The sequence below is a fragment of the Melospiza melodia genome, chromosome 1, assembly GCF_035770615.1.
Source record: "Melospiza melodia melodia isolate bMelMel2 chromosome 1, bMelMel2.pri, whole genome shotgun sequence".
Taxonomy (NCBI): domain Eukaryota; kingdom Metazoa; phylum Chordata; class Aves; order Passeriformes; family Passerellidae; genus Melospiza; species Melospiza melodia.
This window is the reverse complement of record NC_086194.1, coordinates 139,716,144-139,739,654: the sequence shown is the minus strand read 5'-3', so window position 1 is coordinate 139,739,654 and position 23,511 is coordinate 139,716,144. Positions and strand designations below refer to the sequence as shown.

Below are 23,511 nucleotides of genomic sequence, written 5' to 3'. Positions count from 1 at the left end.
GTGTACCTAAGGGAGGTTTATACATAGTGATAGAGGTCTTGTTTTTATTATTTGGGTGTACCCACTTGCCAAGATTAACATGTCCATTCTTAAAATAGCACTGCAGTTATACATGTGCTCCCTATTTGTTTTCTTTATTTGTGTAGATACAGAAGTGACTTTTCACTAATTTAGGGAGAGTGACTTACATTTCCTGGCTAATGTACATGTTTTGGACCTGTAGTCAACGAGGTAAGTGAAGGAGTTAAACTTTTAAATGAAGCAATATGATGTAATTACAATCATAACCATTAAGTAGATGAAAAGACATCAGTAACAACATGTTCCTAATAGTGGGTGAACAGTCCCAAGGAGTATTAAAAATTTCTGGCTGGATATTAAGAAATGTTTTCTAACTAACTCTATTCACTTATTAAAGTCTCCAAAGGGGAGATGAAGGTTAATTAAAACTGGGTTGTGCAAAGCATGAGAAAATAAAACACAGGAAAATGAGAAACAGATTAGATGCATTTGCTGTATCATTCTGCATGATTTTTGTGTTGTATTCTAAGGTTTAGAAGGAGACTCTACACAAAATGAGAGCATTATAATGGCTGAAATTAGCCAAACAGTTCCAATAATAACCACTGTGGCATTATGAGAGCTGGAGATTTTTAAGTATTGACTAATACAATTATTTAAGCAAAGAAAAAAACATTCTAATCTCACTCCAAGACTTGTCTTTAAGGCACAAATTTTATGATTGTTCTGCATATGGAACCCTAGGTTTTATTATTCCTACACAGCCAGAATGGACTGTAAAGGAGAGGAATCAGAATAAAGAAAATGTTTTGAACAAAGAGACACTCATGTCCTGGGTCACACCTTCTTTCTCCACACACAAATCCTGTGCCAGCTGGGAAACCTCTCAACAGGAGCAAGCACACACCACTGGAACAGCTCTCAACAGTCAGTTTGACACATCATGAACATGTAGCAAACTCTAAATGTGCTTCTGCTGGACCAAGAACTTTGCCTGTATGTTCACCATGGTAAGAACAAAATGAACTTATTCTGTGCAAACTATCTCGGTGTTTACATCTGTGTAGCTCTCTTTCTACTCTGATGAGGAGTTCATATCTACCAGGCTGCAGTAATCAAATACAGCTTAGGGAAGAGATCTCAGCAACACAGAGTTCTGTAGAAGAATGATAAACCTACTGAGATTCTAATTTCTGAGCATGATAATGATACTGAACAAATAATGAACTCTCATTTTACTTGCAGCTAAAATTTGAATTTCATTTTTATATCATTAGCCAATTTTCTCTAAGCAAGAGAGTATCCTCTATATAAGAACTATACTTGCTATAATTACTCCTTTTCAAAATTATTAATCTTCACATTCACAGTACGCATTTCAAATTCCAGAGGTGAGTTGATGCTACAGTATTTAGAGTGAAAGAAGGTGAGAAATATATGTTGATAAATACTATATTTTTCTTTAGATCAGAAAGAACAGTTGCTTTCCATGGTAGATATTTTGTTTGTTGTTGGGGACATAATAACCAGTCATTTCTAGTTTTTGTAAGACAAGTAATAAAAAGTAAGGTTTTACATCTTTGGTTGTGATATCCTATCCAGATTTGGGCAACTAAGATACAATAACTAATCTGTATTCATAAGACTTTACTTCACACATCTGAGGCTAGTTACTCCTCCATTAATAGTGTCAGAATCATATTCTAGTCATCTTCATAACCACTTGATACTTTACAAGCTTCCATATTTGATTCAGTTGAAAAATAAAAATATTAATAATAAAGTTACCTGTAAGAATCCCTGTTACTGATGGTATCATGACCAGAATCTTCTTGCTCATCACCTGTTACACTGAAACAGACTTTCTTCCCATTCCTTTCCCCCTTTTCATTATCACTGTCTGCTGGTATTAAAGGCTCAGGTGTTTTGCGTTCAGATTTGGGAGAATATGTTATTGAAGAAAGAAGGCTGTGAAACACACAAAAATAAAGGCAAATTCATGTTTTTCAAAAGTGAGCTAGCAACCAGACAACATTTATCATCAGCATCCTCCAATTCTATAATATGTGAAGGGAATATCTTAATTCAGTCAATATCTATTTGAAACAAGGGAAGGAACTGACACATTCTGCTGTCAGAAAGTCTGACAACAGTGAAACAGTGAAACCCACTAACCTTACCAAATACTTCATCATGTATGAAAGCAATGATTCCAGCTGAAGAAGAAATACAGCACATTCTTGGACACTTGGGGTCAAACTGCATATTAACATAACTATTTTTAAATATGAATCCTGCACTTAGCACAAATCAAGAAAACAAATGAAAGTAACTGTATGTCTGTGCAAAGCATGTATTTTCCCAGTTAATACTGTACAAGACATGCCAGTGTGCACCACAAACTATTCTACTAGGGCATTTTAATGATCTTTATTAACATCTCTGTGTACTTCGTGACATTCAAAGTGTCTGAGCCATTATCACTAGTAAAACTGATGATTAATATACAGGCGTCTGTGACGAGCACAAAAGTGACATGCAGCCAAGAAGAGAGAACAGTGCAGATTGCTACTTTTAGAACATGCAGAAATACTGGCAGTGAAAAATTCATATTCTTGGATGATTAATTCATACTGAGATGCTCTAATTTACTTTCAAGATCAGAACAGCAATAATGGGCAATTGTCCTTTAATTCCTATTGCTCAAACACTCCATTAAAATCACATTTTCAAATTACTATTGGGATTTCAAAAGTAGCATTTTTCTTGCAAAAACTACTTGCTAACTACGTGAAATCAGAGAACACTGAACTAAACTTTTATTTTCGCTTTGAACTACTTAGAAATAGTCACAGACTTTTATTGAAGAAACTGTCAGAATGGTCAACTGGCAAACTTTCTTACCAACTACATGGTAGGATTCAAAAGTAGGTTAGATCTTCTTACATGAAATTCTCCCCACTGATGGGAACAGACAGATTTTATCCCACACACAGTTAAAGATACTGATCTGAACTGCAACTAGAATCCAGAAAAATTATACTAAAGGTATAATTTCACCAGAATTTAAACTCACCCCTCCAATAGACTGATTTCTTTTGGGCTACATTATGCCCTAACACTTCATAGCAGTATGAAATCACAACTCAGTTCTTTCCAGACACTGACAAGCATAATTCCATGAGTACAGGAAGAGAGATGGGACTCATATTTTACATCAGTGTTCAGTGTAAATCTCATGCTAGAGCATATGTGTTTTTGAACTTGTCCTAAAATAAATGTGTTATGGAAGCAGAAACCATAGGAAATCAGTTCTTCATACCTGTAAAACCTATTTTCTTAGTAAGAAATATCTAAGGAGTTCAAAAAAAGATTAGACAAATTCATGGCAGAAATTTTAACACTGCTCTTAAACCAAAAGGTTGATTTCAAAAAGACCATCTAGTTCTGCCTGTTGAAAGATGAGATAAGGACAAAGATAAATCTATACTTTTGCTTCTTCTTGTGTTCCCACTCTCATCCACTTAAAAATAAAAGTTAATTCTAGTAACTTCTCGGGGATTTTGTTGTTGCAAGAAAATAATCAAGATTAAGAAACAAGTATAATGAACTGCAATTTCAGCTCCTGAAAATATCTTCCCCTGAGTAATTATTTGTCAAGACACAGACAGACTATTATAGCCCCTTCTTTTATGTGACTGTTTAGTCACTGCTGCCAAGAGCTCAGTAAAAGACTGATTAAGGTAGCTGGATCTTGTCCTAAGGGGGCTTTTCCATTTCTCTCAGCAGGCAGGCTCTTCTTCTAAGGAAAATTTTTTTGCTGAACTATCACGAGCGAAAGATGGAACTTTGGATTACCAAGTCCTGGAGAAAGTAGTTACTGAAGTCACTGATGTGCTCTAATAAACTCACTCCAGGGAGTTTAAAATAAAAACCTGGATATATGTCCTCCCCAATAATCTTGCTTAAATATGCTTTTGTTTTTCTTCTTAAACACAACACATGCACAATACATTTTCTCCAGAGATGGGCCTAGACCAAACAAAATTACCTTAGATATCTAGCTCTCAAAGAAGAACCACGAGTGAATAGTAACTAACAGCTAGAGAGTCTCTATGAAGAATATTTCAATGAAACACGGAAACTCAAATCTTAAAAAAAAAAATCCTCTCCTGTGGAATTACTCCTGTGTGCAACCCAAGTCAACACAACCCTGACAAACAAAACCTGCTATGATTAGTCAAAGAATTAAAAAAGGCAGTAACAAAAAACCTCTGCCTTTTCCTCACTCCACAGAGGCTTGACAAATGTTCAAGCCTCTTGTTTGATCCCAAAAGACATCTTTCCAAAAAAGAGCTGGGATGGTGGGAGAGCACTGAGTGCATGAGCCAAGAACCCAGCAGAGTCACCATATAGAACACAATTTGAAAAAAAGGACTTATTTCTGTGTAACACCTAGCAGCAACATGGGGCATCTGCAGCATCACTAAAGAACTATTGGGATTCCATTAAACTATTTTAATGGCAAGGGGATACATTTTTGTGGGTATTTCTCTCTCTCTCTCTCTCTCTGTTAGTACTACATCACTTATCCAGCCAAAACTCATCAGCAAACCGTCTTATAAACTCCTATGCAGAAAATATTAGGAGTACAAAATCTTCTCTTAAATGTTCCCTTGTCATAATCCATAGGCTCTCACAGACCTGCTCTTCAGATGAAATACTCATTTTTTAATTCACTAACAGACAGCAGAAGTTGAGCAGATAACACTGCCCCAAGATTTTGTGAGCTGAAACACAGACCAGCACTGACCTCAACACAGAGCAGAGACCTCTGGTAACATGCATGAGCAAGTTTTCAACACAAAGTATAAGCTACCATTTATCCAGGGGTCCAATTTTTATGTCACACAATATCAACATAAATTAAAAATTGTGACAGATACCATGTTCATATTATCCATCCCAAGAATATTAAAATAATGAGGATTGTTTAGGATAATAATCAATTCAATAAAAACAGACATTGATTTTATTGTTACTATGCCACAACAGAAAAAATAAATTCTACTGTCCTTATAAAAAGCACAAAATCAAGCATTTCCTCCCAGCTGTTTAAGTATCAAAATTTCTAATTAAAGCATGGCTGTTGGATTATCTATCATGTCACTCTATCTTTTGTTTCTTTAGTCCTAAATTTCAAGAGTTAATTAGCATCTGTAACAATGTTCTAATATACCACATGCCTCTGAACTGCTCACTCTTCTTCCCCGTTCAGCACTTTTAAGTAGGTCTCTTGGCTATCCTGTTTCCTCTTTAGAACTGCTTTCCTCTACAGTAATTACTCACTGGCAGTCCACTCAATGTCCATGAGGAATAAAGCAGGAAAAGTCAAAGACTCAGTCTTCCAATCAGCCAAAGGTAAAATTTGCTAAATACATCTGCGCACCTCATACAAGATCAGCTACAAGGTCAGTGTACAGAAAATTTAGGAATGAAAAAAGTGAACCCTTGTGTTTGTGCACAATTTTTCTGTGAGTGTGTGTATTTATATATACATTTATACAAAAGAAGGGCTCAGAATTTCCTGTGCTTTTGCATCACAAGCTCAAGGGAGTAGAAAGGAAAGGTGTGGCATAATGGCAGCTGAACTTCCTGAAGTATTGAATAAAATTCCATATATAATATTCTGACTTCCATGAGGAAGAGAGACAACACAGGCTTTACAGATAGTAATTTCTAAGTGCACCCAAGCACTGAAATTATCATGAATTTAATTAATTTACTTCATCTTCAGCACGATAAGTAGCAGAACTATGTAAAGGCACAGGAAACATTTTCTTAAAAATACTGAGTCAATTCTTATTTTCATTCCCACTGCAGTATGTGATACATTACAATTACTTATAATAATTACAATTACTCACATAACTATTACAACTACTATGAGAACATGAAAAAAAAAAAAAGAAATCCCTCCTTAAGTACACATGAAAGGACAAATCACACTACAATCTTCAAGACAGCATGAGAAACAATGACACACCACTTATCTAAACTGCAGATCCTGACAGATTGTCTTTTAAACTCAAAAAATTTTGCTGTTTTTGTTTTCAAAATTAATTTCTGACATTTGCATTACATATGGGATCTTTCAAAACTTAAATAATTCTTATCCTTCTTCATCCTTATCCCAAGTAAATAGCCCAGGAGTCAACTCACTCACTTTGCAAAAGAAAAAGCAAGTTATAAATCCTTGTCCTCAATTAGGACTAACTGTGATGAGACTTTGAGTCTCCCACATTCAAGCCAAATGTCCTACTAACTCCAGGGTGGCTCTCCCTAAATCCATAGCTCTTCCTTAAGGTCAATTTGGTTTTGAAAAATTTCTAACAAATTAATGCTCTCCCTGTAGGTGAGTAATGTCTCACCCAAAAATTCATCTGTGGGACTATTCAGTAATACCTGAAGAGTTAAATAAAGGCCATTTTTAGACCTCTGCCCTTTGTTTTCATTCTTAGTTAAATTGTAGGTGACATTGTGTGCCTCATATTTTCCTCACTTCAAATTAATTAACTTCGCCACATTCTAAAGAAAATCTACAAAATGGAAAAAAACTACAAACTGTGGGGAAAAAAAGTCAGGCGTGCTGCAAAAAAGATCAAAATACAACATTAGCTGCACTTAAATTTTTTACTTTACTTCGATTCTGTCTGAAGTCAGCATTGAATCCTATGCCACACAAAAGCATTGCCTAGATTTAGCATTTTCTTCTATGGAAAAGTTAAAGACAAGTCCAGATGGTAACATTTACTTACTCATCTATTTGGCAGACACACGTTTCCACCTCTTTCAGTGCAGCTTGTAATTTGAACAGCAACTTTTGATAGACATCTTGTGTTTCTAAGTCTTCTTCTTTTAAGAGGTACCTCAGGCCATGGCCCTCCTGCTGGCCAAGAGACTGTCCTGAAGGGGCAGCCATAGTAGTAATGGTATGCTGGACATAAATCATGGGACTCAGTTTACCTGGGAATAATCCAAAGGGATTTCATCATTATCTTTTCTTCAACATACATTTTGAAGTTAGTAAAATACCTAACAGATGCTGAAATATTTTTCTGTTTAAAATTCAAGTACTTATTTAATTTTGTATTTTATTTGCATTTCAAAGTGAAGCTATTTAGGAAAAAGTTGTTGTGAAATTATGACTACTCATTATTATGCTGTAAAATAAAACTAAAAATCAAAAGAAGGGTCATTTCAGAAAGACTTGTCCTCAATTTTAATATTTGGGCTATAAACTTAAACTGATTACCTTTTAAGACTCTATATCAGAAGCAAAGGAAGTAGCTCTTTCAAGTTCAATTAACTTACCTTGATCAGTGTTTTTATTTTCCTTCTCGTGGGAGGAATGTTTTCTGCTGTCCAGCTGAACACCAAAGGCACTACCAAGGGAAGTTGAGGTCTTAGGGTAAGACACTTCCATCACATTGATATGGCAATTGGTTGGACAGAAATCACTGCTGTGAAGTGGTGAAATCTTTGACTTAGCTTGTTTGAAGGTGGGCCAAGCTCTGTTTTTTAATACTCTAGAAAACTAGAAGAAATAAAACCAAATTTTGATTATCAGCTCTTCTTGTGTCTGCATGTAGCTAACAATTCTTGTGTACCTAACTAGAAAATAAAAGCTTAAAATATTTCAGTCATCCTTGACTTAAGGTATCTTGATTCCATAATTTCCACCTTTCTCTAAAAGGGAAAGAAAAATATTTTTCATTTTACGCTTTTAAGGGGTTGTTTTTTGAAGCAAATGATGTTTTAAGACATATAAATACATTTGTAACAGAGAGATATAATTTATTTCCCATGGAACAAAATAAAAAATCAATTGTTTTTCTGAGGAGGAAGTCTGAAACTGCTCTACTGCTCATGACATTTAAAAGCTCCTGCCAATGTTTTCAAGCCAGTATTTTCCTAAAATCCATGAAATTTTTGTCTGAAGCTATAATAAAGAAAAAATCAGAAATCCATGAATTCTGGATTTCCTATTTGGGAAGGAGGAAGTCCTCTTTAATAAGATACATCCTATCCTCCTGCATTAGGAGAAGCATTGGCAGGGGTTGGAGGGAGCTGATCCTGTTCTTCTCCTCAGCACCAGTGAGGTCTCCCCTCGAGTCCTGGGTCCAAACCTGGGCTTGACATAAATAGACATGGGCACATTGGAGAGAGCCCAGTGGAGGTGAGCCCTCTGAGATGATTCAGGGACTGGAGCATCTCCTGTGAGGAAAGGCTGAGAGAGCTGGGACCCTCCAGGCTGGAGAAGAGAAGGCTCAGGGGGAAACACATCAACGTCGAGGAATACCTGAAGGAATGGGGCAAAGAAGACAAAGCCAGGCTCTTTCCAGGGCTGTCCAGTGCCAGGAACAGAGGCAATGGGCCCAAACTTAAACACAGGATTTTCCTCTGAATGTCAGGAGACACTTTTGCACTGTGAGGGTGACTGAGCACTGGCCCAGTTGATCAGAGAGGTTCAGGGAAGAGAGGTCAGATCTCCCTCCTCAAAGATTGTCCTGGGTGACCATCTCTAGGTGGCCCTGCTTAAGCAGCGTTGGCTGGACAAGACCTGCAGAGGTACAGTCCAACCTCAACCATTCTCCTATTTTGACTGACATTAGGAAGCTGACAAGCACTAGTACATAAAACTGCAAAAAAACCACATTTTTCAGACTTTCCTAGCCCAGCACCTCTTCTCCCTCCTGTATATCAGCTCAGCAATGAGGAATGTTTTTTGTCTAATTTTTGGGCTAATTTTGGTCTAATTTTTGTCTAGTTTTTGGTCTAATTCTAATGAAGTGCTTAGCCTCCTCTCCTTGTAACATCTTAAATTCTGTGCAGTGTCTTGAATAGGCTTAGAGTTATTTGGTTTTTAAGATGAGAAGATGTCAACCCAAAATGGTGAGGACAGAACTGGACACTCAGCAACTCCATCCATGTCAAAATCAAGTCATCTGATCAAGCTCTTCAATTGGAAAAGAGATTTATTTGTCAGTCACAAGTAGGATTTCTGTCAATATGTGTCATTTTCAGTGCAGTTTGTTGTCAGGGAAGATTTTTTTCTGGAAAGATTTAATCAGTGTTTTAATCACAATATCTCCCCAGTCAAAATATTACACAGACCTACTTTAGCTATGAACCACAGCTCATGCATAAGAATATTTTCAAAGTTAACTTGCAAAGTTTCTTCACTAATGAATGTCATTAAAAATTCAAATCAGTCAACTTTTTACTAACACTTCAGTTGAATTAAGACATATTCCTTCTGCAAAGTGAGATGTTTCTGTACTGGGACTTAAATTTCTGTTTATTTTGGTGTCATATTACTTCAGCCTGATGAACACTTGCGGGGATAATTACATTTAAATCTTTAGATCACAACAAGATCTGGAGGGTTACAAGAAATCCAATTATGGAGTTGTTCAAAGGCTGAAGAATGCACAAATTGTTAAGAAGGCTACTAAGGACATTCAATGATGAAAATATTTCTGCAAGCAGTACATATTTCACATCTCAATCTCCCACACATCCTGCTCCAGAGAGACCAAATACTGGCTATGATTTAATCAGGTCATAAGTCAGGACCAAGATTCTTCTCATATATGTGTTGAGAAACATCTGGGACTCATGGCACTGGATCGAGGTCTATTAGGAGCAAAATGTTCTGATAATAATAATAGTAGGAACTGCAGAAATCCACAAGATTTTTATTTATAGAATTAGAACTTTCACAGTAAAACCAGGAGCCAAGCTGGGCTCAGGCACTCCGAAAGTCTCCTGTAACTATGGTTACCTTTACCTTGCCAAGAAAATGACACATCTATTCCTGAAATCCACTGCATTACTAATTGTCATTAAAAGCTGCGAAACTACTGATTTTTGAGCAGATGAGATCTAAAGTGTAGTCTGTATCAGGAATATCTACTTTAGACAGTGTAAGAACTATGAAAACTTCCCTGAGGCTGTTTGTTTCACATCCAGCAAGCACAACAAAATTTGATTTACTGTCTTGGCCTCCTCTGTAGAGGCTATATATCACAGTCAAATTTTTCAGCTACAGAAAACATATAAATCACCTGCATGTTACTTGAACTGTAACTGTTAATATGACAACTAATTGTTTGTTTTTTTTTAATGGTAATTTGAATTTTAACCAAATTGGAAACATGGAGGTTTGTAATTCAGGCAAACAATGGAGAGGTCAGATTTTTGCTAACAGTATCAGGATTCTTGTGATGTCTCCATTGACACAACTCAGTTTATTCCATTTCTTTTTAGAGAGCACCTTGAGAAGTCTGACAAGCTGCTTTTTGGCTTTCATCCTACTGACTACTGACCTACAGGTATTCCTAACAGTTTTCCCTACTTTCCTTTGAAAATGGAAAAATCATTATCTAGTCTTTTAGCTTCTGCAAATGTGTGAAGCTCCTGTATTCACTTTCCTTTTCCTTTGCTTTTTTTCCCTCTTTTCAAATTTTATGTATAAACTCTCAGAACAGACCAGTTTCTAAACGTCACAACTCAGATCCCCAAATGAGGTAAGACAGGGCAGACCCACTTTTTTGCAGCCATTTTGAGCCTATTACAAAGTAATTCACCTACCAACAATTAAGTTCCATGAGAGAGGAATTAGGGGTCTGGATGAGAAAATGAGTTTGCATTAACAAAATGGAAAATGGTTGATTCATTTGCACCCTGCTTGGTTAAACAACTATAGAGAAATGCACAGACAGCAACTAGAGGTCATAGTCTGGCTATTTATTCATTTACATATCATTAATTAAGATCTCAAGCATATGAAAATCAGCACCTTCTCCATTTTTCCATGCTATTATGTTTTATTAAACCAAGTGAATCTAATAAATTACAGAGATGCTACTTTTAAGAGATATGCTAGGGTCTAAAAGTTGAATCAATAGGTTAAAATCTGGTATTTGAGTTGCACTAGAAAGAAAAAAAATTCTGTTGCTATTGCTACATTTTTGGTTAACATCTGCAAATTCACTAGAGTATTGGTTTAAGGCATTTACAAGAATGACGGCCCTTTTACGGAAATATGCAGTTGATTGTCTCTGCAACTGAACACAGCAAACAAGAAAGAATACAAACTACACAAAGTCTAAAAAAGGGATAAGAAAGAGAATGGCTTGAAAACAATTGATACAATTACTCAGTTAAGGCATTCATGCTTCAAAATAGCAAACTTCCAGCCACATTTTTGTCACTGCCATTGACACACTGAAGAGTTATTCAAACTGTACCACATTCCCCCGTTTCTTCCTTACAAGACAAATATAATCAAGCTTAGGACATGCAGGGCATACCTTTTTATAGCTAGAGATTCTTCTGTAGATATGCTCAATTTTCTCACTGCAAATGACACTGAATTTACTTTGAAGTTCCGTGGGGATCACGTCATTTAAGGAATTGAGGCTGTTGCAATTCTGCACAAAATGTTCATCGCTTTTTGCCAGTGCTTCAAGAATCTAAGATAATAAAAACAAAAAAAGTGTGTTATGAAATTAAGTTGACTAAAATTTCCCCTTACTAATCATCTCTTTTAACTAAAGCTGAAAAGCCTGATAACATTACAGAAAATGGTGCACAACAACAATAAATGAAGCTTGGGATGGGGTGCAAAGAGGTTTTCTTAAATCTATTCCCTGCTAAGTTATACCCATAAGTATTTTTGCTTGGCTTCTCATGACATTGTCTGATAATGGACTTGCTACTAATTTCCTACTAATGTAACCACTATGGCTCCTCTGAAATACATTATCTGCTGTATTTACTTGATCAGCACACATTATGCAGAGCTGCTGAATTGATTCATTCATTACTTCTAGAAAACCTTCAATTTGGCAGAATACTAACACATTGAAAAAGCTTAAAAGAAAACTGAGTGCCATACTCTTGTATGTTCTGCATAAAAAGGCTAGGAAATAGGGCACAGGATAAGCTGTACTTCCCAGCAAAGACTGAAGCCTTGCTATAATGGTGAGAGAAAACTAATTAAAAGGCATGTTAAGTGATGAGGGTAGTATATAGCCTTTATAGATATTTCAGTAGATCTTGCACTTTATTTCAAATTATATTTGATAAATAAGAAATAAGGGAGAGGGGCAGGAGGAATGAAAGACTTTGAAGATCTTTTAACTTTTTTTTATCATTTAAAGGCTCAATTTATAATTACAACATAACTCTTTTTGCCTCCTGAGCATACAATCATCCTCCAAAACATCAGAGAGATAAGGGTGACCAATCATAAGGTATCAAATGAAAGACATATAATCATAAGAGTAAAAAAATCCACAAGTTTCTCTGCTAATATTAAACACAATAAACATTAACATACAAAAAATGCTTCATACCTTTGCAGTCAAACTGAAAAATCCCTTTGGTTCAATCATTTTTTCCAAGACGTGGCACTTTATTCCAGCTGTGCTGTCATACTCATAAACCACTCCATACTCCAGATGAACATTGTCAACAGTCAGACTCACATGATCTTTCTTCCCATCAATTATTGCCATGGTGTTAAATTTGTCAATTACCTCTAGAATAAATAAAGTAACACAAATCAGTTGACAAGTCCTGGCCATTAAATGAACTATAAAGAACACAGGCAAACATTCTAGAAAGAGGTATGTTCTGATCATTCTATTTAAATACATTCATTAAAGAAGCAGGCTGAACAACAAAAAAATCAGAACACCAGTAGATTTGTAGGTGTTAAAATACTGGACTGCCAAACAGGCAGTACTCTTTCTTTACAAACCCAGTTATTTAAGAGGGCTAATTCCATTTCATTTATAATCCAGACACATTTAGAAAGACCTAAAAAAGGGAAAACTGAGTATTTCTAAATAAAGTAGAAGAAAATCACTATGAAAACTGTCAACATTCAGAAATGAAACCACAATAACTGCATTTATGAATGCACAGTTCAAGTATTAACTGTCTCTTTAATTATGAGTTGCAGATGAATGCAGTTTCATCTAAACATTAACTGCCTGAAAATAATTTGAAGGATAGTTGTGTTTTTATTTCCCATGCAGTAATGACTACTGCATCTAATTTGACATAAATGATTACTGGAGGTGAAAATAAATCAGGTAATGCCTTGGTTTAGGTTTCTTACAAATGAAATTAAACAGATTTTCCCCAAGTATTCACGGAAGTATTTTCTCTTAATGGGAAAGATACTGGTTTTAAAAGAATAGCATGTAAAATTTATATGTTTAGAATATATAAGAAAACAAATTCTTATGTAAATCCCATTTTATGATCTGGTCAAAATTTCCTGTCTGCAAACAAACCCAATGTCTACATTTTCCTTGCATTATAACAGCATTCTCGGCAGCAACAAGATCAAACAAGCACCACATACCTTCCACTTTACAGTCAAAGGCATCACCTCCATCATCTCCAGAGGGTTTGGTGTTTGCTTTCTGAAGATCTTCCTGTGCACTTTCAATGCTGTTGTAAACCCACTGTATAGAATCTTGCTAGAAAAACAAGAAAAAATAGACAGGTAGAAAAAGTGCAACTGATAGCAACTATTTTTAAGGTATAAGTTTAAAAAAAAATCCAGAGAATTTTGCCAAGTTATTTTTATTAGGGCATATATTGTCATGAGACAGTATGAAGTCTGTGACAGTATGACATCCATAATTTTTATGTCTCTGTCAAAAATAATTTAAGATATTTCAAATAAAATTGCAGATTGAAAAATATTTTTCTCCAAGAAATCATGGGGAAAAAAACAACTTCTGCTTTCCCAAATCTGCTGTGCATCCACAAATCTGGTAACAAAAGTTATGAAATATCAACCAATGACAGAGAACGTCCAGTTAATCCTTCACCATGTGTCAATGGCACAAAGAACCTATACTACAGCCTTCATTACTTATTTCTGCCTTGACTACAAATATTTTACTAGTGTAGTAATAAATTTTTTTCATTTTTTCCCACAGATTAGCACCCCCTCACAGCCCTGCAAAAGAAAAGAACCACAGGCTCCAAAAGTCCTCCATCTTCTGGGGCTGAGTGACACATGAGCACAGCATTGGTGGCTTATACATGTCACTCAACCTTAGAAGAAGCCATGTGTATTTCTTACATCTTCTACCCAGTCTGTAACTCAGCCACATGTCCATCATACCCTGGTGAATGGTCCTATCAAGCATGGCAGCCCCAGATTACTCTTTGTCCTTTACATTTTAAAACAAGCTTAACAGTTAGTTAATCACTCCTTCTGCAACAGCTACAGCAGAATAAATGACATGATTGTGACAAATCTGAATTCAAAAAGAAGTTCCAGGAAAAACTCAAAGTTAGGCAAGGATGGCAAACATTTAGGCTGAACGTTAAAATGTTCATGCAAAGTGCCAAATACATTCAGTTATCCTTTGCTAAAATATAACAATCAGCTTCTATCTTTACCCCATTGGTATGGTGTTCTCTAGGTTTCCTAAATTCATCTATGCCTTGCTTTCCGCTCAATGGCATGAAATATTTGAGCAAGAAAGCTTAACTTTTAGAGCTCTGTGTTGATTGCTGGAGGGCACCTGTGCAGAAGCTGATCAACAAAAATCTTTCTGAAATCCACACTTCTTCTCAGGTTCACCTCAAAGCTTGGTGCTGAGTTGTGGACTCTTACTCAATGCTTGGTAGCACTGAGACTGCTGTGCCAATCTCTAATAGGAAATACTCACTTCTCAACCTGGAAGTCCCTTTTCCAAAAGTTAACAACCAATCTAATGCAATATGACTTAGAGCAATGTTCTTCAAAATCATTACAGGAGAACAAACTAAGCATAAATCTGGCGCATCATGATTAGTATCACTGCAAAGAAATTGCAATTCCAGGAAGTTAAATCTGGTCTCAATTTTCTTTATTCAGACAAGACAGAAGATAAACACTGTCCAACAGAAATTATGCAGTTATTGACTGAAGGAATCTGAAATGAAGCTTCATGCTCCAGGCAATTAGGAAGACTTTTTACCCTGAGAAGTAAAAGATGTAAGAACCAGAAAAATATTCCCTTTCAATTATGAAATTGGGAACTACAGGAGAGACTGCAATATTCTGGGTAATTAAATTATAGGCTGTGTGCACTGTACTTACAAAATAGGAGAAATCCATAGTCATTTTCCAAAAATAATAAAAGCACCCCACCAAATTTCTGAATAGGAAATTAATTTTAGCTGTCTTTTCACCAGTGGGAATACTACCATTTACTTCAGTCTAGACAATTCTCACATAGTTTTTTGATTATACTGCATCCTAAATGAAGTTTTTCTTGCCTGTCTAAGGAACTTCAGTTATCTGTGATTTGCTGAATTATGATCAGCTACTTTTTAAAACTAAAAAAACCCTTATGTATAGGAAAAAAATTCAAGTTATTATACAAGTCGATTAAAAAACCCAAAGTAATTTTTTAACATCCAGGCATTCACACCAGCCAATATTAATCAACTATTTTTGGATGTCACTAATATCCATAGGAAGTCTACAGTTATACACAGAGAGAACAAAATTGCTATAATGAATTTAATTTATCTTTTGTACTAGCCAATTTTGGTACTAGTGAACAGGAAATTTTTTCTTTAATAGAGTGCATCTTTCTTTAAAGAACAGGTGAGCTTGATCTCTATATGACATGTAACAATTTAAATTCTGTTAAACGAACACAAACATCCCAAGAACATTTTCATAAACACTGTATTTATAAGACCCAGTTCTAACTATATAATTCTTATAACTCTCCAGTAAGTGTGGGAGAAGGATTCAACTCTTAATTTTAATTGGATTTTTCTCCTCAATAAACACATACTTGAAGAGTTTGTGAAGTTAATTAATAGTATTGGTTCACAGTTTATGAAAAACTTGCAGAGAATTGGAAAATTACATTATAGAATCCAGATTAGTTTGGTTTTTCTTCCTAAATTTGTGTCTTCGATGCCTGAGATTTTCTCCTTAACTAACATGACAAAGATAACAAAATTTGCATGCATTTAAAACAAGGAAATTTTGAGTCCTTGAATACATACTCATTCTCAAGACTGGAATGCGATTGGAATTTTTTTATGGATGGAATATATGCACTCTGCTCTCTGTGTACTGAAGTGTAACAAAATTCCTGAAGACAATCAGTTTTATGTATTTCATTCTCCTGCTGCTGAGCAGGCAGAAAGCTCTGTGGTTCCCTCTCCATCAAGATGAGATTATACCTCAAAATTCTTTCAGCATAGGACTGCAGAAATGCTTGAAACAGCCCTTTAAAAACACCATATAAAAATTATCTATGATATTTATTTCAGTGCAGAAACTAAGCAGATTTTGAACATCACCATTGAGCAATCTTCAGCTTTTATACTTCAATTGGCTTTCCTTCAGTTTTATTCACCCCTTCCTTCCTCTCATCCCACTCAAACACAGCAGATATGTGCACAGAGATTAACACCACACTGTTTACTTTGACCAAAAATAGAAATCTAGAAAAAAAGTGCAAGGGCACCAAATGAGACATACCTGCATTGGCCGCCTGTACTTCCTGCAGGCTGTGACATGAGCAATAACACTTGCATGAGTCTCCTTGCTGACATTAATTCCATTCACTTTGATTATGCACTGGCCAGGGTGGAGACCTGCTGCAGCTGCCACTGTTCCTATTAATAAAAACCCACACAGTTAGCAAACTTCGTTTTCTAAACATCTCCTTTCAAGCCTACAGTCCAAAAAACCTCTTTTTTTAAATCAGAACCTGGTCTGACAGATCCTTACATACTTCCCTTGACCACAGAGTACTTCTGTAGACCAGCTGGATGCCAAGAAAATGGAGTTTGCCAGCAGATTTTTCCATAAAAGAGACCAGACAATTTCTGAAAGGCTGCTTTATAAAACAGCAAGCATTGACTAGCAATAAGAAAATGTGGGAAATTCACCTCAAAAAAAAAAGGACTTCAAAAGGATAAAATGGCTCTAGCTTGAAAGTCACTAATTACAACTTAGCCTATTTTTATACGACCCAAGCTTATGAGCTTCTTGTTTAATTCAGGTGTTTCAATTTTACATACAAAACAGAATTTTCCTGGCAATACATAAAGCATAAGAGCATACTAGAGTATCATGTTAATCATTAAGTGAAATATCTAAATTCCAAAGACATCTCCAAATATATTGTTCTTTTTCCATCTTCTCTATCAACACAATTATAGCAGGAGGCCTCAGAGCTTTAAAACAAAACCTCAAAGACAATTAAGTAGAGTATCTCAAATTAAATTATCAGAGAGTGGGACAGGGAGACACACACAACATGACACCAAAACAAAACATTCTCTTTACACTACATAAAATATTTGGTTCAGTAGCTTATTTTCACAATTGAATAACCACATTGGGAAACTAGTGACTGAATCGGCACTACAAAAAGAGCAGCTGTCTCCAGGTCTTTTCACTGCAATTCAAACTCACTCCTGAAAGACTGAGTGCTGGAGTATGACCTTAGTTCCAGCTACCTGAACATTTGCCTCCAAATGTCTCTTGATATTGCCACAGAGGTGCCAAGGAAGTAAAAATCGACTGCCTAGAGACTGCCAGACTGGGCTGCAGAAGCTAGGGGCTGTGAAAGAAAAGGCTAGACTGAGTCTGCAGAGCTGACAAGTAGAAAGCTTGTCACAACTTCACGACTTGCCAGTTGAGCATATCTGACAACGAAATAACTCACAGAATATACATGAGCTTCCCTCATTTTCAGAATTATCACTATTAGATTAAAGCTGTGTTTAAAATCTAATATAAAAGAATGTCATTGGAAATTACACTATTACCAGCTATTGCAATCTCCACCCCCAAAAAAGACTTAAAAATAAACATATAAATAGATCTTATTTAATATCTCAAAAAAAAAAAAAAAAAAATCTCTCTTCAGAAAATACCAAGGTCCCAATTCAGCAAACTATTTAGGCAAATGCTTAAAATCTTCCAGGTTTAGCAAATGACACAAATAAGCACTTGCATATTGTTGGGGCTAATTGGAATAAAGTATGTGCCTAATGAATAATGATAGGCAGTTGACTTGAGATCCAGGTGCAGAAATAATTAACACATCAGCTACTAAGTCTGTAGTTTATTAGTCTTTCTTTTGAAAATCTAATTTCTGGCACCACAACCTAGAAAAAATGCCATCAAATTCTGTTCAAATCTGGCTGTTTTGCAGATCAGTTCACTTTTCATGCCTCAGTTACGAAAGCAGGAGGGGGGAATGAGACACAACTGTCCCACAATAACTGAAAACACAGTCTGCTCTACCACAAGCAACATGAGACAGCAAGAAATAACTCAACTTCTTTTAGCACAAATGCACTGCTCAAAAACATTGAGTTAGGTTAGCAAGTGTCTGAAAATCACATCCCAAAATAGTATTTACATGAACCATCTGCAATTACTAAGACAAAGCCACTAACACTCTTGAAAAGATTTGTAAAATGCACATTTCTTAGTAAAATGTTTTCAGAACACTGCAGAACCACATAGCCACCTAACAAATTAACACACAGGTTCCCAACAAGCAGTTGTATTGCATCCTTCAGCTACTCCTTAATCTGCAAAGAATGCACAGCTTTAACTTAACTTTCCTACATTGGTATAACTACATTTTTAAATGAGAGTTGGAAGATGTATCCAAGCTTACAGAGTATAAGTACACAAAACAATTACATTTGAGTTTATTTAATATTGTTTGTTACTTTGGGGGAAAAAAAATCTAAGATGGATCACTGGACCTAATTTTGACTCATCTCAACCAAGTCATTTAGATATTAAACATTTATTTAGCAGTACCATTGACAGCTCTTACAGCTTACCTCTCCCAACAGCATGGACAACAGATGGGCCAAAACCCCGGATTTGGAATCCAAGTCCATCTGCAGAGTCAGGAATCTTCACTGTCCTGATACAAACAAAGATTTAACATGGATGTAGCAAAAGGCAACATTTTGTTATTCAGCAGCATGTAGGTTGCAAGGGTGTAAAACTCCACACTTTTATTCAAATCAGTTTTTAGATTTTGCAGCATTCATATTCCAAATACTGTGCACCACCAACATCAGAAATAAGGGCAAGCTGAGACAGCAAACAATCTATTTCACAGGGAAATTGAATATGCTGGTTATAATCAAAACACCGCCATAGCTTTAAAATTCCTCCCAAACAGACTGATCTTCAGGTAAGCTGCCATAGCACAGCAACACTGAAAGCCCTGGAAGGCAGGCAGTCTCTCCCAGCCAAGAGGACAGAGCCTGGGGACCAGAGATCACAGCAGGTCTGATCAGAGAAGCTGCAGAAGACTGCAGAACTCAGACCCATATTACATTTTAACAGAATCACAGACTGTGCGGAGCTGGAAGGGACCCACAAGGATCATCAAAGTCCAACTCCTGGCCTTTCACAAACACCCCAAGAGTCACAGCAGGTGCCCAAGAGCACAGTCCAAGAACTTATTGAGCTCTGTCAGCCTGATGCTGTGGCCACTTCCCTGGGGAGCCTGTTCCAGTGCCCAAACACCCTCTGGGGGAAAAACTTTTTTGTAATATCCAACCTAAACTCCCCTGACAGAATTGCAGGCCTTTCCCTCAGGTTCTGTCACTGATCCCCTGAGAGAAAAGATCAGTGTCCACCCCTCCTTATCTTGAAGTTGCAGACTGCAGTAAGGTATCCTGTCATAAAAGGAAATTTTGTTTGATAAGTAGGACATTCCTCTCATGAAGCCATGCTGGCTGTGACCAATGCCTGTGTTGTCTCTCAGCTGCTTTTCAGTACCTTCCAGAATAATCTTCTCCATAACTTTGCCAGGCACAGAAGTGAGACTGACAGGCCTGTAATTTCTCAGGTCCTCTTTCCTGGCCTTCTTGAAAATTGGGATGTTTGCCAGCTTCCAGTCAGCTGGCATCTCTTCAGATTCCCAAGACAGTTCAAAAATCATCAAGAGAGGCTTTACAATGACATCAGCTAGTTCTTTGAGGATTCTCAGATAACCCTTATCAGGCCCCATAGACTTGTACAGTTCCAACTGAAGCATCAGATCTCACACTATTTCAGGGTTGGCTGAGATCTGATTATTCTCACAGTCATGGACCTCCAGCTCAGGGCACTGAGACCCCCTTTGGACCACCACCCATGCAAAGATGGAGGTGAAGAATAAATTAAACACCTCTGGGTTGTCCCTGTCCCCATCTGTGAGGTGACCATCCTATAACAGGTCAATGTTACTTTTACATTATCTATTGCCATTAATATGCTTGAAAATCTCCTTATTGTCCCCCCACGTTTCTGGCCGGCTTCAACTCCAGTTGACTTTTGGCTGCATGAATTTTCTCCCAGCAGCAGTGAGCAGCATCTCTGCATTCTTCCCATGTCACTTGGCCTTGCTTCCACTGGGCTTACACTTTCCTTTTTAGCCTTATTTCTAGAGAATATTCCTGTTCAACCAAGCCAGCCTTCTACCTCACTTGCTTGACTTCTCAATTTGGGATTTCCTGCTCCTGTGCCCTTAGGAGGTGATGTTTAAAAGTGACCAGCAACTGATGGACCCCAACAACTGCAGAGATATTTTCACTTGGAAATAATGAATCCCATCAGGTGTTATAGTAGACAAGGTGTTGAGTAGATCATCCTGTGGTCAACAAACCCAAAATCTTTCTGCTGACACCAGCTTTGGAGTCATGTATTGACCTAATGGATCTGCCTAATTCTATTGATATTATAGCTGGTTACTGGAAGAATCAACAAAATCAACTACCGTGCTCCTGATCCCTCTATAAATTGTCCCAGGGCACTGCAGTCTTTTTTATTGCCCTTGGACTTCCCTGTTTTATTTCATCGCTGCCAGTTTGAACAATCATTAGCAAAGAGTAATCAGAGGGCCTTAGCACACTGGAGAATTTTCCAGTAATATCCCTTGTCCCAGGCCCTTGGAGACAGCAGACTTCCCTGTGAGTTGGGTCAGGTCTGCATATCAGACCCTCCACTCCCTTTGGAAGGCAGTCTCCTATCACAACTTCCCTTCTTTTCCTGTTAACAGAGGAGGTCTTGATGCAGGGTGCAGGTGGTATTGTTTCAGGAGGCCCCACCATCCCAGAAGGATCTTGCCCCATCTCATCAGTTGTTTGGCCTTCTAGGTCCAGAGCCCCACACCTGTTGTAAAAGGTACCAGTCCCACTTGCCAAATGCAGAGAAAGAGGAACCTTCTTGTGGTACGTGCTGTGATATGCCTCCAGCCCTCATCTTTATCAGACCCCAGCTAACAGTCCTCTGGCTAATTACCCTGCAGGGCTCTGAGTCCATCTGCTTCTCCACAATGGAGGTTCAAGACTCCTGGGAGTCTGAGACTGTAGCATTGCTGAAAATAATTGATCTCTCTTTTGCTCATTCACTCAAACACTGCATAGCCTGTTCAGTTCTTCCTGTAGCTCCACCTGCAACACAGCTCCTCAAACACAGCACACTTTCTGCAAAATAACTCCTTGTAGTCCTCATCCTCACAAAGAGGCATCAGGCACTCCCAGCAGCCTGTGCCTCTCCTTGCTGAGTTTTCTTGAAAAAATGTTTCATTGCAGTTTTTCTGAGCAGCGACAGAAAGTAGCTACTGAGTTTTGTAAAATAACAATCATTCACTGTTTGCATGACTTGTAATAAACTTACCAACAAATCTAACCAACAAAAACACAATTCTGAAAATCAAAATTCACATCTACTCCTTCAAATTAAGGCCTGAGTTCACCCAAAGTAAACTAGCATACCCCTGTGATATCAGCTCAGGGTCTACAAAAAGCAACACAGCTGCATTAGTCCTTATCAGACCCAGTTAGATCATGCATAACAGTGCACTGATTTAACTTTGCAGCCTTTCCATCCAGAGCCAGTTCTGTTATTATTGCAGGGATCTTTGCCCCAAGCTCCATTTCCCATTGCAAAAGCAAACTAATTCAAATTGATGCTGAAAAGTGATTTTAAAATACATTTGGACTGTAGCAAACTTGATTTACAGGCAGTTTTGAATAAGAGAATTGCATCATTTCTTGTACTTTTTTTTTCTAGTATACATAATACTAGGCATTTGGAGATGATTATCATCAGAGGTAGGCTCCAAACTTCATTGAAGTCTATATTTTTTAAATATAATAATATATAGAGATAAATAATTTTTCACTTGAAACATTTTTTAAGTATAACATCATTTAATGTACTCATATATTCACTATTGGTACTATCTATTTGATTACATTCTGAAACTGCTTTGAGATGATGCAAATAACTATGAAAGATCATCACTGGCAGTTTAGGCTAAGAATTCAGGAGAGAATTGTCTTCTGTGAACTCAGTTGTGCTAGCAGCAGCTGCTGACAAAAAGCAGGGAACACGAGAAACAAATTTGACTTCTGTGAACTCTAAATTCACTAGACCATCTCTCTCAGCCTTGAAATTCACCTACAAGTTGAGTCAGAAATTAAATCAAGATTTGCATTAAAGAAAGGCCAAGATGCTTTTATGCTTTCTGCAATCCTGTGGTCTGGGGATTTTTTAATTTTTATTTTTGTTTGTTTGGGGGTGGGAACAGGTGTTGCAGTATCAGTCCAGATCAGCATCTTTGTGCCTTATTTATTTTTCTTGTTTTGGGTGCCATTTTACTTCTCAAGACACCTTTGCTTATCAAGAGGAGAAACAGATCTTCAATCTGCCACTTAACCAGAGCCATTCCCGAGCGAGGCACTCTGTATGCTGTATGGTAACAGAGAATGGCACCTCTTTATTCTGTGGATTTTGAATAAAAAATTACTTCTGACAAATTTTTCTTAGTCTCCTTCTTATTTGTTATGTATAACCTAGCAAAAACTGCATTAACTTTACGAATAGGCTTATGCTCATTTACATACTTAGTGAACCCAATTATTAGGCCCCGCTTTGTATTTCTTTTGGGTAACAAAACTTGTGTTTAGGGAGGAATTGGCAAAACTGTGTACAGAAATGCATCTGTTTGATAAAGATGAGGAGCTGTTTATTTCCTCCTGCTGTTTACACAACCAACACACCAGCTGAAGGGGCCCATGGGACCACAGAGTCTGACAATGACAAACCAGCAACTAATCCCCAGACACAGGAATTTGTTTAATACACACAGCCAGAGATAAGTGATCAAAACTGACCATATAGTCAATGAAATTTCATTTAAACTTGCAGTATCTGCATGTACTTCAAGTGGCAGAGCTGAAGATCTAAAGTACTCATGTGATTCTTTTGCTGACTCACAAATAGGATAAAACAAAATCAAGGCAAATCAAATCGCTTGACTTTGCAAAGTCAGATCAGATACAGCATCTAAAACCCCTTTACAGTAGTGCTCTCTGAAGTTCCACTGGTCTGAAAATTCCCTT

General features: G+C 37.0%; 1 protein-coding gene and 1 long non-coding RNA gene across 2 annotated transcripts in view; one reads left to right on the top strand and one right to left on the bottom strand.

Annotated features, from left to right (window-relative positions):
- The window catches only part of PREX2 (phosphatidylinositol-3,4,5-trisphosphate dependent Rac exchange factor 2), a 173,217-nt gene that overhangs the window by 68,155 nt on the left and 81,551 nt on the right, over positions 1-23,511 (bottom strand). Inside the window, exons 20-27 of the mRNA XM_063169894.1 lie at positions 18,946-19,031; positions 16,613-16,749; positions 13,466-13,583; positions 12,447-12,631; positions 11,400-11,561; positions 7,396-7,618; positions 6,840-7,047; positions 1,810-1,989 (exon numbers count right to left, since the gene is read on the bottom strand). Of these exons, the coding sequence (XP_063025964.1) occupies positions 1,810-1,989; positions 6,840-7,047; positions 7,396-7,618; positions 11,400-11,561; positions 12,447-12,631; positions 13,466-13,583; positions 16,613-16,749; positions 18,946-19,031 (1,299 nt within the window). The remainder of the gene's footprint in view (positions 1-1,809; positions 1,990-6,839; positions 7,048-7,395; positions 7,619-11,399; positions 11,562-12,446; positions 12,632-13,465; positions 13,584-16,612; positions 16,750-18,945; positions 19,032-23,511) is intronic.
- LOC134425368 (uncharacterized) lies at positions 846-22,846 on the top strand. The gene is made up of 3 exons (XR_010029661.1): positions 846-1,031; positions 10,354-10,418; positions 22,777-22,846. It is a non-coding gene; the product is annotated as an uncharacterized LOC134425368 (long non-coding RNA).